Consider the following 18,117-nt stretch of genomic DNA (forward strand, 5'->3'; position numbering starts at 1 on the left):
ACAAACTTGTGACATGGAAGGCAAAGTACGTTTTTGTCACTTCTCTTTTACTCCTCGGTTCACCAGACTTTACAGTAGCCTCTCTGTAGTCTCATTCTAGGGGGCAGTGTGCCCTGGAATGGAAAGGAGGCCTAGTGTCCTGGGTTCTCATCTGGACAACCTCCCTCCACTTTGCACTCCTTGGTTTGAAGCAAAATCATGCTTTCTCAGATCTTATAACTTAACCAGTCTAAAGACTTGGGCAAAGTGATTGAACCCCTAAGTAATGGTGTTTTGTTGAAAGAAAGATATTGTGTATAGCTTGCAGGAGAGTTTTATTCTTTTTCCAAGCAAAGCATACTCAGCTGATTTTGTAGCCATTGACTTAACATTCTTAAACGATGGTGTCTCTTTCCATTCTCTTTTCCAGTTGCCTATCATCATGGTTGTTGCCTTTTCTATGTGCATTATCTGTTTGCTTATGGCTGGTAAGTCTGCTCTTATTTTACATTCTTACACTTATTTCTTCGAATATTGAACTTTCTTGTACAACTTCTTGAGTTTTTAAGTCCATTTCAGTACTTGATGTTTCCCTATTAAATTTAATGAGTAAAATGGCATGGATGAGATTAGTTCTTAGATGTGACAGGAAGAAAATATATACCTAGTAGTTTGATCCTTGGTGGTAGTGGTGGTTGTTTTTTTGTACTTAAGATATTGAAAACATTTTTTTCTTATTCCCAAAATAATACATAGTAATTATAGAAAAATACATCTTCAAAAAAGAAGAAAATGTTATTTATCATCCTGCTAACCATTCTTAACATTTTGATGTTTTAATCTTTGTGTGTGTGATTATTTTTCAAAAATGAGGTATGCATTTTTGTAATCTTTTTCCACTGAGCAGTATGAATATTGTTCCATGTTCTTCATTTTTAGTGGCTGCAAAGTGTCCCATTTATGGATATATATAGTTTAACCAGCCCACTTATTGTTGAACAAATGAATGTTATTAGTGAATTAAGACATTACTTATCATTAAATTTTAATAGATTGAAAGTAAAATTGCTTGAAAACCTGAGCTGACAAGGTCTTCACTGGTTTTCTTTTTTCTCTTCATATTTTCCCTATGTTACTAAGTTAATAGGCATTTAATGTAAAGTGAGAAGAGTACAGTCTCCATTAAGGAATGTCCTTTGCTTTGGGGATTTGAGTCTATGACTTGATTGTGCTGTACCTTTGAGGTTCAAGCTTAGACAATGTAGAAGAACAGGCACCCTATTTATTATAGTTAACAAATTTTTTCTGTAAGGAGTCAGATAATAAATATTTTTCTCTTTACGAATTGCATTGTGATCTCTTCTGCACATTTTTTGTTTTTGTTTTAATACCCTTTTAAAAATGTTAAAACCATTCTTAGTTCAGAGTACAAATTGAAGGCACAGGAATTGCCTGTGGTGTAACCACGGGTCTTGCATGCAGGAAGAAAGAGGACAGAACCAGTCAGCCTGTGCTGATTTTTTCAGCATGGTTCCTCAGACCCAAAACTGGTGTTGTTCACTCCCTGGGTCTCTGACTTCTTTCTTTAAAACATCTCCTAGTGGATGCCATTTTCTGGGAGCCACTCCACCGTTAAATTAGTTAGTTCTGTTGTTTTGACTATACCCACATTTACCTAAAGAACTTCTAGGGGGATGGGAAAGTCAAGACCAAGAGCTCAGCCTGAATAAAAGGACGATTCCTTTGAGGAGTGTTCAACAGAGTGAGTTTATAAGAAACTGCCTTTCTTCTGTTGTCCAAGAAGAATTTTAAAACTCAGTGCAGTGAAAAGGAGCATTTTTACAAACTTGGATATATTTTTGAGTAAAAAGAGATTGGATGCTGTGGATAGTAACATCTCATGTTAGTTGATTGTTGTGAAATAATGAACTTTGTGATGTTTGGGTATGATAATATCTGATTTTGAGCCCCTGCTGTGGTTTTTAAGAGAATAGAAAGCAAATTCAGCATGATCTCTGACACAATTTGTTAGGAAAGAGTCTAGACTCTGGTTTTCTTTCCCTGGTGTGCTTTCTTTACTGGGTACTGACCTCTGGACCTGTTCTCCATCTGCAAATGAGGCTAGTACTATTGCAGAAGAGAAGTGACACTAAGTTCATCTATTAAAGCAGTAAAACAAAGTAGATTTTGCCTGCTGGCTTGCTGAAGTCCAGACTGAAAAAATGCATATCAACAGAGTTGTGCTAAATATGTTATTAGAATATGTCACTGAGTTTTGTTTTATGTACTTGACTTTAATACATAACTGTTCTGAAGCATGTATATTTTGTAAAATTTATTTTTTGTGTAGGTATTTTGATAGTAGCTCTGAACTGTTATAAAACTGTGAAACTGTTAGTAATAGTTTTTTATAATATTTAAATATATAATGTTAAAATTATTATTTGCATAATATAATATGAAATAGTTTTAGTCCAGTGGTTCTCAAAGTATATATGGCCTCTGGATCAGTAGCATCAGCATCATCTGGGAACTTGTTAGAAATGCAGATTCTTGGGGCCCAGCAATTGCTTTATTGAGCCCAGAAGAGGATTCTAGTGCTAGCCAGAGTTTGAGAACCACTGGTTTAAACCTTAAGCAGTGCTTATGCTTTTCCTGTGGGTGTGCTAGTATACTTTAATGTTGTTAAGAAGTGCTAAACAGCTGAAAGCTGGATCTGTTATCAACAAATGATTTTTATGTATCAACTTTTTGTTTTTTAATATCAACAGGTGATACTTGGACAGAAACACTGGCCTATGTGCTCTTCTGGGGAGTTGCAAGCATCGGAACGTTTTTTATTATTCTTTACAATGGCAAAGATTTTGTTGATGCTCCCAGATTGGTCCAGAAAGAAAAGATAGACTGAATTTGTGTTTGTGGAAAGCGGCTTGGCTTGGAAGATTCCATTATGCAGAACTGGAGTCTTTACTGACCTGCTTTCCACATCAGCCTGTGGTCTTTTAAAGCCTTTATCTGAAGTACATCTTGTGCTCTTTATTTGGTGATGACTTAGGATTGATCTGATGTTACTGCCGTGATGATCTCTTCACTATTGGGACAGTTATATTTATAATTTGAAGCTATTCTATAATTAAAATATAACCTGAATTCAGCTCACAGGATGGAAGGAATTTATTCATTGTCAATTTAATCAGCTGTTGCAAAATAAGTAATATATTTTAAAAATCTAGCTTCTTTCATTATTTAAAAACAGTAAAATTATTTTTCTAGCTCATTTTCATTATTGTCATTGTAGAAGGAGTCACTGTTAGCAAGCATAGTTTTTCATACATCTTTGGACTTTTCTTAAAAGTTTAATGATATGCTAACCTCTACTATTTAATAAAATGTAAGTCTCTTACAGATGTCAAGTAGTTTCACAAGACGGTCTGTGGCTTCACAGTGGGGAAGAGGAGAATGGGGTCTGGGGTTCTTTGAAGTTTCTGTGGACTGCCTGTCTCATGACTTCAGTAAGCTTGAACTGCTGCTGTGTACCAGCAGTTTAAGTATGATGACAGGGTTCAGATATACTTTATTATCTTTTTTAAAAGGTGTAAATGGAATCAAAGAATGTAAAGTTTATCTCTTCTGCTAAAGGTCCAAAGCCACCTCTGTTTTTAAGGATTGCCTCAGTGTGGAAAATACCCTTGGCTGGTCAGCTACTTCCTCCTGTACATTTTGGTTTCTTTGGGACTCACTCATCAGAACATGCAGGCCTCTGAGAGGGTCTTGTGCTAGATTTGATATCAAACTCGGGGGAAACAGCTGCTTTTCCATGCATGGTACTATTGATGCTTTTAATTCTGTCAAGGTTTTTGTTGGCTATCAATAAATGTGTCTAAAACTTAGTGCTTCCAGGTAATTATAGTTCTCCAAATCAAGGACCAACTTAAATTTTAATTTATGTGCAAAAACAAACCTGAAATATATGCTTCAGAAGCTGTGCATAATTCTGATTGTAAGTCAGATCATATATGCAAATTGTAATTATGAAGTTTAAATATTAGAACAGAATGTAAGGTAGTATAATTGCCACTATTTTAAAACAATTCAATTAAACACTGTTACAATATTTCAGTGTTGTGCTTGAAAATATGTAGTTTTTTTTCCTAATAGTAGTAATACCTTATGTTGTTCTTAAATATTTCCAAAAGCGCCTTTATTTCAACATTACCTTTATTTCAACATTATGTTTTATAAACAATAAGAGTTGTTGCTTTTAGAAACTCTAAAGGAAATAATAGCTGGAAAAACCCTCTGTAGCTTAAAATCAGTCATTAAAACTCACAATAGGGTAAGTAAATAGAGCCACCTATTCTTAACATGTAAATAAGCAAAATTTGTTCCAAAGATAGAATATTGAAACTTGGTTTATGTCTACTGTAATATAGTATTCAGTTGCTACTGGGCATTTCACATCATTAAGGACTTATGTCAGCAACTACAACAAAGACCAAATCTGAGATGTTAATGTGGCTGCTTTGCAGGGAATGGACTAATATTGGTGTGTAGATCTTAAGGTATCAATGTTTCAGAACCCTGCAATGATTTTATTTCTGAATTCATGTACTGTACATCCATAAGTGAAAATAAAATGTCATATTCTTTTCTAACTACTGTTGGTGGTGTTCCTGTACTTTACCTTGAGAATGATGGTTTTATTTTTTATCTTAGAATTTTAAAAATCATGCAAAGCAATGCACGGTCATTATAGAGAAATTAGACAATGTAAGTAAGCAGGAAAATCAGTAGTTTCTGAAATCTTACTTTTCAGTTATGATCACTCAAGATTTAGTTATAGATAAAACCTGGAAAATATTTAGTAAAATATAATGTCCATATAAAGGCATCCCCCACCTGCAAATTGTAATTTGTTTTTCAAAATGATATAGTTCTCAACTGATAAGTTGGAAAATATTGCTTATTAGGAAATGTTGTCTTCTGACCATAGGAAGATGTCAGTGAGCATGCGGGAAATACTGGTATAAACAACTTGGTGCCCAGGAGGTCTTCGCTCGTGGGAAGTGAGATAAAATTCCTTGGAAATTGCTTCCAGGATATATAGTTATCCAGGACAAATTATGGTAAATCTTTAAAACATTATCTTTTCTTAATTCCCTTTTCCAGTTTCTTTTTTAGTGAAATAATTTCAGTAAAACTTGGTAGTTAATTTGAAAATTAATTAGGTGCCCACTGTGCTACCAACCAGGGACTGCAGGGGATGTGAGAGAAGATGTATCACCTGTGAATGGCCTTAGTGTATTAGTTATCTATCACTGTGTAACATATTACCCCATAATTTAGTGGCTTAAAACAACTTATGTATTCATATTTTTTATCTCACACTTCCTGTGTGTCATGGGGACATGGTTTGGTTCTGTCCTCTGCTTCAGGGTCTCCCACAAGGGTGTGATCACAGTTCACCTGGGGCAGGATTCACTTTCAAGATCTTTGTGGTTAATTACTTGAAGTTGATACGACAAGCAAACAGAAAGGACGTTGGGGGGGAAGGGGGGAGGGAGAAGGGAGGGAGGTTTTGGTGATGGGGAGCAATAATCAGCCAAAATGTATATCAACAAAATAAAATTAAAAAAAAAAAAAAAAGATCTTTGTGGTTGTTGGCAGGATTCAGTTCCTCAGGTGCTGTTGGACTGATCCTCCTTGCTGGCTGTTGGTACCCTCAGTTATTTGCCATTTGAGTCTCTCTAGCATGGTAGCTTGGTTCATGAAATCTAGCAAGAGAGAGAGTCTGCTAACCAGATGGAAGTCAGTTTTTTATAACCTAATCTAAGGAGTATTATCCCATCACTTTTATCATATTCGGTGCAGGTGAAGAAGTTGTTAGATCCAGCTCATTCAAGAGGAGGAGATTACACAAGAGCATGAATTACCGGGAGGTGGGGATCTTTGGGGGCTATCTTAGAAGTCTGCCTACCGCAGTGGGTAAAGAGAAGAATACAAAGGGGAGGTACAGAGCTAGTGCTGGAAGGAATCATGTGGGTTCCTGGAGGAGATGGGGTTTATGCTAGGACCAAAGTGTTCTTGTTTCTGGTTATTTAATGCTGCATAGCAAATTAGCAAAAAGAGAGAGGAAGAAAGGGAAGGAAGGGTGAGAGAAGGGGCACAAAGACACAGCAGGTATGCTGTGAACTCTCCATCCAGCGCAGCTACTTGAGTTCCCCTGACCCAAGGCACAGCTCATGCTGCTGTTATCCTTAATTCCTGGCTACCTTCCCTTGTTTGGAGGAAGTGCTGGTAAAGGTGCCTTGCTTACAGGAGTTCAATACCCCAGCTCAACCTAATGCTTTACTTTTTCTTTCCTTATGCTTTTGGGCACCTGTAGCACAGTCAGGGAGAATGGAAACTGCATCTGGGAGCCCATGTTCTCCTGCCCAGTGCCATCTATACATCTTCCCAGAGAGGTTACCACTAGCCTTACTTTCCGACACGTTTCCTTGCATTTCTTCGTAGTTTAGTACATAGTATCCCTAGATAAGTGTTTAGTTTTGCTTGTTTCTGAAGTTTATAAAAATGGTGTCATTCTATATGCATCCTACAGCTTGCCTTTGAACTCAGTGTTGTTTCTAAGATTCATCCATGTTAATGATTATAGCTGTAGTCCATTCCTGTTGACTTGTTTACACTGAATTATACAATACAATATATGTATTCATTTGGATTTATTGATGACTATATCACAATTCATTTTTTTTCCTGTCTCATGTTAATGTATATTTTGGTGATTTCTGGCTGTTTGCTCTTGCTCTCAGTACTGCTATGAGCATTGTATATGTCTCCCAGCTTACACGGGAAAGTGTTTTTCAATGGTGTATGCCCAGTGGTAGAATTATGAACCTGAAATATGCAAGATAACATGACATTATTTTCACAATTAGTTGTGCCGTTTATATTTCAACCAGTTCCACATTACCACCAATGGTTGGCCTTATCAGACTTCCTAACTTTTTAATCCAGTAGATATAAAATGTTATCTCATTCTGGCATTTCTCTGATCACTAATGACATTGAGCATCTTTTTATAGTTTTGTTTTGGTTTTGGTCATCTGTGTTTCCTGTTCTGTGCATGTTGAGGTTTTTTGTGAGTTTCTGTTAGATTGTCCTTATTGATTTGTTAAAATTCTTTATATTCTGGAGAATAATTATTTGTTGATCATGTGCTTACTACAGTACCTTCTCCAATCTGTCCTCCACAGGTCATGCCAGCCCTCACATTGAACCCTCAGTGGCATTCTGTTGCTCTTCAAAGAAAATCCAAGCTCCTTGCCATGGCCCGAGGTGATCTGGCCCCTGCCCACTCCTCCAAGCTCACCTCCCATCACTTTCCTCATCCTTCCAACCACAGGCCTCCTCTCTGCTCTTCCTGCCTCAGGGTCTTTGCACTTGCTGTCACCTCTTCCTGGATGGACCTTCTAGGAATATCAATGACTAGTTCACTCTTCTTCAAATTTCACTTCATGAAGCTCCTCCTTGACCACTTGATTAAAGTACTGTCCCTCTAACACTGTAACATTGGCTCATTTATTTCCTTCTTAGAAATGATCACAGCTTGTAATCACTTCATTTATTCTGTCTCTCATTGTCTCTTCTTTTCCAGCATGTAAGTGCTGTAAAGGCCAGAGTATGTCTATCCTGTTCACCACTGTCCCGAGCGCGTACCCAAGGACTGCTTTGTAATATACCAGTTGGGTAATCTCAAAAAAGGCCTGTACTCTGCAGGTGTGTGGGCAATAGTCAAAAGTGAATCACATGTAAGAGACTGGTCAAGAAATTCTGGTTAAGGATTTTCTATTTGTAGATGCACTTTTTGCCTTGCGGACGGATGTGTAAATCTTTTATTTATTTTCTTCCCTTGAATGATGTACGGTAGAAAACATGGGTTAGTTAATTCTGTGCCCTAGCTTTTCTATCAAGTGGGAACAGCCATAAATTATTTTTTCCGTGTAAAGTAACTCATACAAAAATCAAATACAATAGTTCACACACTCTTTCCCCTCAGGAGAGCTTCTGAGGTCACATTCAAACCTATTGTGGTTTCACATGGCCCTGGCCAGAGAGATGCTGAGGGATGCAGACTGACCAGAACACTCTCAGAAGGGTAGGGAAGACTCTGCAGCAATTCAGAAGAGCTCATATTCTATTTTAAATCCAGCAAATTAGAAATATTTTTTCCTAATTTTCCTTATGGAATCTAACCCTCATCTCTTCGTGGTAGACTTTATCCGCAGTGTTGCTGCAGCTTCACTGGTTATGTAAGGAGGGAAACGCGGGAAAAGGTGATAGAAAAAACAGACTGGATGATTCTTCCCTTCATCTTCCACCTTTTCAAAATCAGCTTGTGTGTTTACATGAGGAGCAAACTTGTGTCACGAGAGGTCTTAAACTGTAACCATTAAATGACAAAAAAAAAAAAAAAAAAGCAAAAAAACAACTATACATAAACTTGCTTAGGGTTTTATTTATGATTAACAATTGCTAAAAAAAACCCAAATATTTTCCTCCTTGATTTCTTGGAGCTAAGGGTCATTATATTTCCAGTATAAATAGAAAGCTTTCCAGAGTTCATGATCTGGTCATAATGTACAGTTAAGTGTACAGGGATAAAATGTCCCCTTTTCTCTTAGCTTATCGGCACGTTGAGTGGATAAATGTCAGAATGACCACTTTTATGTAGTACCTAAGAAATAGCAAATAATCTTTTTGAGATAGGATTTATTACTGGCTCAAGCGGATTACTGAGGAATGTTGTTCTACTTTTCATGAAGTTCACAGGAACCAGAATAAAACTGAACTCAGATTTGAGACGTTTTCATCTGGAGCCCATCGTTCTATTAACAGCGGTACTTCATCTTTCTGATTTCCATGAGCAAATGTTCCATCCAAGTAACTTTTCCATATAATTGGAAATGCTCAAAAATAATTTTTGGTGTAAATATTCCTAATGTACCACCCATTTTCCTTCTTTCTTAAATGGGGCCTGGCTCTCAGATTTGGCTGCACATATGAGTCACCTAGGAAGTTTTAAAAACAACTGAGGCCCAGGTCTTACCCCCCTGAGGGCATGGCTGGGGCATCTGGAGTTTGAAATGCTCCCAAGTTGTTGCAGTGAGCATTGAGGTGGGGAAATAGAGTAACTGTGAACAAGCTAGGACAACACTGATTTTTTTTCACTGCTGAGGATACCTGGTATTCAGGACTTAAGCACTGGACTGATGACTGGCCCCAGGATGGGAAGGCCCCATGTTGTAAGACAGTGACCACGTGTGGGGGTTGAAAGGAGGGTACAGATCTTTAAGGATTCAGGAACAGACTCTGCTGCGTGTTTGCCATCGAATGTGCTTACTCTTTAAGCTTTGTTATTTGAGGTTTTTCAACATTAAAGAAAAATCTGATGAGAAATCAGAGCACTAAATATTTAGAATAAATAAATGCCAGTTTATGCATTTGAAAGGTAAGTGATCTTTTTATAACTGGACATCAGGTGAAGCTGGAGGCATTGATAAGATGGCAACTCAAGACAGAAGAAGACTTTTCTAATGACCATTTTCTGCTATAGAGAAGTTTACAGATGAAAAAGTTTTTTTAAAAAATGACATCTCTGGGCCGGCCCGTGGCTCCCTCAGGAGAGTGCAGTGATGATAACACCAAGGCCATGGGTTCGGATCCCATATAGGGATGGCCGGTTTGCTCACTGGCTGAGTGTGGTGCTAACAGCACCAAGCCAAGGGTTAAGATCCCCTTACCGGTCAAAAAAAAAAAAAAAAAAAAAAAAAATGACATCTCTGGATGATGTCCCAAGTTAATGTTTGTGTCTTCAAAGATGTCTATACAAATACACCCAAAGAAACTTTCCTGAATTCCATGATCTCAATGAAGCACAAGATGTTATAGAGCAGGAAGGGGCCCTCTCACTTTAGGGGTAACCTCAACCTGCTTTACTGCAATAAAAAAAAAGGAAGACAAATTCGCATGTTGACTAATGCTATCTCATAAGTATGGTGTGTCTTCAGTTATAAGATGCTCTGAATTATATACATTTTAGAAAACTTTCCTATGTATAGATAAATAATTTAAAATTGATTGTTAATGATGTTTGTGACCTTTATAGAGCTGGCCATGATATCCAAGTATAACATTAAGTCTATGAGAAAGTTATATTCACTTCCAGTGCCTTTCCCAATATACTAAGACACCACAGGCAGGGGTGTCTGCACATACTCATGTAGTTTTGGGTTGCAAACTGGTTAGGGCAATTTTTGTAGAGAGGGCTGGTCCTGGACCCATTGTGAAAGACCTTAGATTAGAGAAAGGTGACCCCCTCTGGAGTTCCAAAGCAAAAGTCTTTTTTTTATGACCAGTCAATCCTATTAGCATTTAAAGAGTGAAAAGGGAACACACAAATTGCACATGCACTATGACTAAAAGAAAAAAATTAATTTCACACCAATGACATTCAAATATGCAGTCTCAGGCACTTCAAAACTCCTCAAACTGATCCAAAAGCGATCGCCCTCTAATATTTTGGTGTCTCTTCAGTAAAAAACCAAATTGCTTAAATTTGGTCCCATAAAAATTAGAGTCAGGCTGGAAGGGCTGGGGAACGCGGGGAGGGGAAGTGGTGGATTAACGGGTACCAAGCTCTGCTGTCCTAAGTGAATCAAGGTACGGTATATGCATGTATTGAAACAACACAACCTACCTCACAAATACATACAAATAAATGTTTAAAAAAGTTATAGTCAAATTTCAGCTCACAATGTGCCTTAATTCTAGGGCTTTCCTAGAATCAAGGCAGCAATTATCTTCAAGGCTGGCTTTAACAGTCTCCCCCCCTCAATGATGAGGCAGCACCGTGGTCTCGACCTGCGACCTTCGACCTTCATAGGGCAGGCAGAGGGGAGGAAGGGTGGCTTCATGAAGAGTGTGTTTCCTCTCAGGGGAGTCTTCTTCCTCCAACCCTTCCTGATTCTTCTTTAGAGACTCAGGAAGTTGACAGGCTGAGTACTTCTCGCTTAACTATTTTTCAAAGCAGCTCAGGAGGCTCTACCTGTAAATGTAGCTGGGAAACAGCGAGCGGCTGACTTGGTGCTCAGCCTACGAGGGCTGTGCCACCCCTCTTGAGGCGTCGCATGATGAAAACCCCCAGGGCCACCAGGGGAATGCACATGATGGAGGTGGCCACAAGCAGCCCAATGATGGCCAGTGCGTAGACGGGGTAATCCCTGGTCACCAGCTGGCCCTGGGGGGAGAAACTGAGCGTCAGCAGAGAGACCCTTCCCAGGCAGAGCCTTGGGAGAGCAGTGCCCCAGGCCTCAGGCCCCCGAAGTTGGTGGGAAGAGAGCATGTGGGCTGGGAACCCTTACACCTGGGCCACCCTGCCCCCTCAGCTCACTGGCAAGCATGCCGGTAATCTAGTTCCCCTCATCTTTCTTGTCCATGTACCAGGAATAACAGCACCTACTTCAGCCAGTGTGTGCAGAGCTATTATTTGGAGCTACCCATAAAGAATAATCTCAAGAATAATAATGTGCCTATGTTTGAGGCCCCTTTCAAGGCACCTACATGGAACTTTCTGTGATGATAGAAATGTTCTAGATCAGTGCTGCCCAATACGGTGGCCACCAGACACCGGTGGCTGAGGAGAGGTGTGCTGCCCAGGAGGCGGGAAATAGCGCCTCTGCAGCGAGCCCTCCTCAGCTTCCAGGGGAGGGGTCTTCCAGGAAGCGCTGAGGGTCTCTTACTCTCCTCACTGCAGCACACATTTAAAACTATCCTGGACTGTAATTTTTAAGTACCTTGGTGATGTTTCCCTGTTGTGACAAACACACCATGGAAATAACTCCTTGGTTTCAGAAAACTAAGGGCCCATGCTCATGAGTGACCTAGGGGCCCAGCACCAGCCCTGCAGAGACAGCAGCTACCTGGGTGGCGTCCCAGGCTTGGTACTGCAGAGTGCCCTTGAGGACGTAGTCGCTCAGGTAGAAGATAAAGAGGCTGATGATCAGCAGCGGGCTCACGATGGCCCACATGGCCTTCCAGTACCAGTTGACAGCTTGGCCAGTCATGGCCTTCAGGTCACTTTCAAATCTATGTGGAAAACAGGGAAAGTCTGGATGACGTGTGCTGCTCGAGGTCAGGGGTCCAGCCTACACATCCCTATTGGCTCAGGAAGACTGATGTTTGCACATGAGCACTGGGCCCCCCTCTGATATCTTCCCAGGAGAGGGGGTTTGGGGGTTGGGAGGGGAGAAGAGCTGAGGCTGCCCAAGAGGGGTGACAAAGTGACCACTCCACAGGTAGGCAGATATCAGAGACATGTTCTGGGTGCCGGCCCTCAGATGAAGGCTGCTGGGGTAGACCAGAAGGGCAGCTCCCAGGAATGGCAAGAGAAGGGGAACGCCTGTCAAGCCAGTTCTCAAACACAGGGGCCCTACAGCAGCTTTGCCCTTCCCCTCCCACCCTGCTGCCTAGCAGTGACTCTACTACCCATTAGAAATGCTCCCAGAGCAGAATCACTTCATCCCTGAAGACCAGAGCAGGCTTTCTGGAACAGAGGGAAATGCAAACCTCAGGCTGAAAGGACCTTAGCCCCGGTCTGTCAAAGCTGGCCTAGAGAAGCCAGAGCAGTGATTCCCAAACACAGTTGCCCACAGACCACCATCACGATTTCCATCATGTCTGCGCACTGTCTTTTTTCTTTAAATTGATTCTTTTACGTAAGTTTAGCAATAGCACAATAGTGTTCATTTTATCATGGATTTCACGGGCTAATCATATATTTTTCAAATACACACACGTGAATATGAAAAGTGTCTTCAGCACTTTGGGAGATGCTGGCCCAGACAGTCTCCCCATTTCACAGGGGAAGAGATGGAGGCCCAGGCTGTGACTCGACTTGCCCCAGGGTACCTGGCAGTGGCAGACCAGGCCCAGAACCTGGACTGGCATCCTGCCTCCAGTGCAGAGGCAGCCTTGGCAGGAGGCGCTGGGGCAGGGTGGTGCATGGCTGTCACCAGCTGCAATCGCAGCCACCTGCCTTCCTTGGGCCCGTTGCATGTCCCCGGTGTCCCTATAAGGCTGTGTGGAGACTACTACCTGCCCTTGCTGCTGCCAACTTCACCGGACTCTAGGCTCTAGGCCACAAAGTCTCCAGTAGACACATGAACACCTGGGGCTTTCAAAACTATGCAGGTCAGAAAGTGTTGGGGGTCCTCTTGTCTCTTCACAGCACCCCTCCCCCAAACATTTCTGGATAGAGAATATAGTAAAGATCCAGCTGCAGAAGAGCCGCAGGACACTGCTGCTAGTGGTCACTAGATGGCGTTGTCCCCTAAGCAAGCAGAGGACCCTTCTCCTGGCCTCACCAGATCAGCCCCTTACAAAATCTCCCTCGTCACCTCCCGCCACCCCCTTTTGGTGGACCTGCGTCCCCCACTCCCCCTCGTGACTGCCAGTGGGCCCAAGGTTCTGTCCCTCTCTCCCCAGCCTTCTCTTTCTACCCTGACTCACTCACTCTCTCAGGTGACCAATTTCTTTCTCCCCCTAGACTGGCCAATTTTTCCCACTTCACTGGTGTTTTCCTGGTTTCAGCAATGAGAGTCCACGTCCAAGAAACCCTCGGTCATGGAGTAACAGGGAGAGTTAGTCACCCTAACACTAGTGTCCTCAAAACATTAGTAGCTGGGGGTGGCGGTGAGGGGACAGTGGAGGATAAAAAGGCCTGCAAATTGTAACTTCTCTTTGAGATTCACAGCTGTCTTGAAGACCCTGAGAAGCTCTGCAGGAAAGACAATGATATGATTTTGTTGAACTTACGTCCTTAAATTAATTGATCGTGGAAGACGCTTCAGCCTGGTGCAGGACCCCAGCCCTTCCAGGGACACGGTGGGAAATGCCGCTTAAGGGACTGCCCACCTCCCAGAGTGTCGAGCTGGTCTCCCTCCCCAGCCCCTGGCCAGTGTGGAGGGTCAGAAAAAACTGGGGCAGAGGGAAGGAAAACAAGTTGGCACTGCCCGCTAATCCAGGCTCATATTTGAGCGGCGCTTCCCAGGCTGTAGTGGGCCTGGGAACCCTTGGACATGTTATTACAACACAGGATCTGATTCCATGGGCCTGGGTGGCCCAGACTCTGCAGTTCCATCACACTCCCTGCTGCTGCCGTGGCCGTGGCTGCTTTGGGGACCACAGTTATTGTAACAAGGCTCACCAGACCAGTGGTTCTCAAAGTGTGGTCCCCACACTCACCTGGGTACTTGTCAGAAAGGTGAATTCTAGGGCCTTACCACAGACCTACTTAATCAGAGCCTCTGGTGGGAGGCCCCGCAGCCCCCGGTGGTTCCAATGCACACTCTGGTTTGACAGCCGTGCACCCCATCACCTGGGGAGGATTGAGACATTCCAGGGCTGTGCTGGGCACCAGGACTGAGAACCTGCCTACATTAGGAATTTGCCACATTTTTTAAGGAGTAGGTTTTCTAAGAGGTAAGTTTGGTCAGGGTTCTTGAAAAATACCGATGTTGGCTCATCACCAGAGTATCTAGTGCTGGGAGACACGATTCCCTGCCCCAGTGAGCTGCGGGGGGTCCAGTGGAGTCAACTGGCAAATGTCCTATGACAGAGTAAAACTACAGGACACGAGAGAGGAGATACTGGTTGGAGGCAAAGGGAGGGCGGAAGGAAGGCAGAGGATCGGCTGAGACCCGAGGGCGGAGAAGCAGCGGTGGAGAGCGCGCCGGGCCCAGGGAAGAAGCGCCTCCTCACCTCCTCAGCCCGTACACGTAGCTCACCGACACTGTCTCCACCAGGACGATGAGCAGCAGGGACAGCGTGGCTGCGTAGTCGTTGAATATGTCAAACCAGTAGCTGCCAGCCTCCGTGGTGAACAGCAGGCCGACGGCACAGTTGATGAGGCACACCACACCTGGGGGCCACGAGACAACCTGCTTACCCGCCTGAGCCTCCCCCGCCTGTCCATCCAGTGTTGTACGGGGCAGCTGGAGCCACAGACCCTCAGGGGACTTTGGCCAATTGGTTCCTCCACCTAGGTTGGAAGAGCTGTCATGGTTTGGCCTCTCTGAAGGTGTGTGCCGTGTGTGGAGGGTGCAGGGGATGCAAAGGTGTCCCCAGGAGTGTCAGCAGGAGTTGTGGACATTAATTCACTGAATTGTCCTGCAGGGGTGGGGGCACCAAGCTCAATGGAAAAGCAAAAAAGTGGTGGGCACTTTCTCTCAGGAAACTCGTGAAGGCTGTGGGTCTGCTGATGCTGTTCGTCCCAACGACTCAGCCCCAGAGCTCATGGGAAGTGAGTCGGGGAGGAGACTTGAACATGGGGTGCCCCCATCAGGGCTTCCGAGAGGTGACTCGTATCCAACAAGAAGGGGGTGGAGGGGAAGAAGCTGTTTACCCAGGTCCTACTGCTTGCCAGGCACCTGCCATGCATTGGCTCCTAAGACTCTGAGGCAGGTATCAGGAGCCTCCTTTCACAGATGGCGGAGCCAAGGCTTAGAGATGTCGAGTAAGTCCCCCACAGCCCCTGGCCCACTAGTGCCAGAGTCAGGATTCTGACACTGGCCCTTCAGCCTCTAGAACCTGGGCTTTTGTGCCACACTCCTTTGGCTACCTCCCTCGTACACCCCATGAAGTGATTGAATCCAAAGCTCCCACCTGCCCTTCCCACTGCCACACCACAGACTGCCAACCTCCAAGTCCCACTGCCATCCTGACGGTGACACACATGGGAGCTGGGTTGATTCATCCTGGATGTGGAGGAGTGGGGCCACCAAAGGCCGAGGTGCTGGCCACAGGCTTCTCAGGACACTGCCTGGTTGGAATGAAGCAGGTGGGTGGTGGGTGGAACTCTGAGGACTATGAGTGGCTCCTTCCCTAACAACCCAAATGTCCATAGAGAGCAGAACAGATAAAGAAATCTGGTATGTGGTCTTATAGTGCATTATTGCACAGCCAGGAAAAGGGACAGGGCATTGCTGCTTGCAACAGCTTGGGTGGCTCTCACAGACAGATTTGAGTGAACAAAGACACAAGGAGATTTCATTTACATGTGCTCCAAGAATAGGAAAAAACCCTCAAATGTAGAAGTCAGAATAGATGTGACCTCTGGGGGTGCATATGGCCAGAGAAGGCGGGGGAGGAGCTCTTGGGGGTGTGGGAAATGTTCTGCATCTTCTAGGTGGGGTGGTTACTAGGGTGGATACATCTACAAAATTCATTGTGTTTGTACTGAAGATATGTACACTTTATAATCATAACATCAATTAAAACAAATAAAAACAAAAGCAGGTTCTCTCCTAGCCTGGAAAGCTTTGCGTGCCATGTTGGTGAATTTGGCCTTTCCCCTAGGTTGGGGTGGCCTCATTTCCCTGTGATGTGGAGAACGAAATGCACGGGGTGAATCACAGAGTCCACGTCCCTGACTGCGAGGAGAAGCTGGTGGCACGACCGTGGCGAGGTTGCCGCAGCCCTCTGTGGCCACCTCAGCAAGCGCGCAGCACCTGAGAACGCTCGTGGGCTGCTCACCCCACGTCCCAGCCTCCCTGCCCTGCCTCCTCAGGGGACTGGCCCACTGACCTGAGATGACCTCCTTGGGCAGGTGGCTGGAAATGACTCTGCTGTCAGTCAGAGGGGTGAGGATGGCCGCCGTGTTCCCCAGCATGCTCCCAATGCCCAGCATCAGCAGCATGAAGAAGTACAGCACCGACCACAGCTGGGACACCTCCATGTTTTTAATGGCCTCGGTGTAGACGATGAAAGACAGGCCACTGCCCTGGACGGCCTGCCCATGGTGAGAAGACACCAGTTACACACAGAGGTGACTCACAGTCTCCTTAAACACACCCAGAGCTAAGCAACGTTGGCCGCTTTGGGCCTGGCCATGAGAAGCCACATCCTGAGGTTGGATCTTCCATCTGCAGACCAGCTCCCCAGGCACACCCGGGCTTTACGGAAATAGGGGCTGCCAGGAGCCCATAGATGCAAAGTATGTAGAGAACTTGCAGTCACCTCAAAAAACTGAGTCCTCCCCTCCCTCCCCAACTTATGCAAATCCTGTTTGGATAATTTCAGCTTCCAATGTCATGACTGACTAGGTGTTTTGAGACCCTGGTGGCTGGCACTGATGGAGGTGGTAGGGAGCTGGCTGGGCCAGCAGGCAATCAGGAGGGGCAGGGGTGTCAGCAGCCAGACCCTCGTGCTGGTGACAATGTTGTGGAGATACTCAACTGTGGAAACTGAGCCTGGAACTCCTGCTTAAAGACAAATCCCTTGAGGGGTCTGGAAGGGGCTATGGGTTGGGGTGCTCCCTAGCTACCAGCAGAAGAAGCAAAAGCAAACCTTCTCTGGGGTAAAGTTCCCCAATTTAGACCCACAGGGTCTAAATGAGTGAAACGTCACTGTGAGTGAAGAGTCAGCAGGACTAAGAAGTAACATTTAGAACACCCTTCCCCAAGGTGGCAGATGCTAAATTGTCAGATTCAGAATTGCTATGGACTGAAAGTGACCCCCCAAAATTCATATGTTGAAACCTTGATCCCCAACGTGACTGTATCTGGAGACAGAGTCTTTAGGAGGTAATTAAGGTTAAATGAGGTTATAAAGGTGGGGCCCTAATTTGATAGGACGGTGGACTCATAAGAAGGGGAAGAGGGAGACAGCTCTCTCTCCATCATGTGTGACACAGTGAGAAGATGGCTGTCTATGAACCAGGAAGCAGGACCTCACCAAAAACTAAACACTGCTGGACCTTGATCTTGGCCTTCCTAGCCTCTAGAACTGTGAGAAATAAATTTCTGTTGTTTAAGCCACCCAGTCTGTGGTATTTTGTTATGACAGCCTGATCAGACTACTGTAAGAATACAGACTAGATCAATGGCATATGCCAATAAGGCATAGTCAGCCTCAGTTGCAAACAGTAATGAAGTGATCGCTTGTAGAGAATGTAAAAACAATAAAAAATCTACTACATGAGCTAGCAGTTCTAACCAGTGTTAGTGACAAAATACTCTTCCCCACCAGGGTGGGCCACTGTCATTCTCCTGCCCACAGCCACCACTGGAACAGCTATGT

The 18,117-nt window shown here is 43.9% G+C and overlaps 2 protein-coding genes across 3 annotated transcripts in view; one reads left to right on the top strand and one right to left on the bottom strand.

Annotated features, from left to right (window-relative positions):
• SACM1L (SAC1 like phosphatidylinositide phosphatase) overlaps window positions 1-3,172 on the top strand; it is a 70,547-nt gene extending 67,375 nt beyond the window's left edge. For both annotated transcript variants that reach the window (XM_063114524.1, XM_063114525.1), the window contains 2 exons: window positions 410-467; window positions 2,751-3,172. In XM_063114524.1, coding sequence (XP_062970594.1) covers window positions 410-467; window positions 2,751-2,887 — 195 coding nt within the window. In that variant the 3' untranslated portion in view covers window positions 2,888-3,172. The remainder of the gene's footprint in view (window positions 1-409; window positions 468-2,750) is intronic.
• A 7,956-nt stretch (window positions 3,173-11,128) lies between these two features.
• SLC6A20 (solute carrier family 6 member 20) overlaps window positions 11,129-18,117 on the bottom strand; it is a 33,883-nt gene continuing 26,894 nt past the window's right edge. Inside the window, exons 8-11 of the mRNA XM_063113386.1 lie at window positions 16,624-16,828; window positions 14,800-14,959; window positions 11,961-12,126; window positions 11,129-11,278 (exon numbers count right to left, since the gene is read on the bottom strand). Of these exons, the coding sequence (XP_062969456.1) occupies window positions 11,129-11,278; window positions 11,961-12,126; window positions 14,800-14,959; window positions 16,624-16,828 (681 nt within the window). The remainder of the gene's footprint in view (window positions 11,279-11,960; window positions 12,127-14,799; window positions 14,960-16,623; window positions 16,829-18,117) is intronic.

Source organism: Cynocephalus volans, chromosome 11 (assembly GCF_027409185.1).
Source record: "Cynocephalus volans isolate mCynVol1 chromosome 11, mCynVol1.pri, whole genome shotgun sequence".
Lineage (NCBI taxonomy): Eukaryota > Metazoa > Chordata > Mammalia > Dermoptera > Cynocephalidae > Cynocephalus > Cynocephalus volans.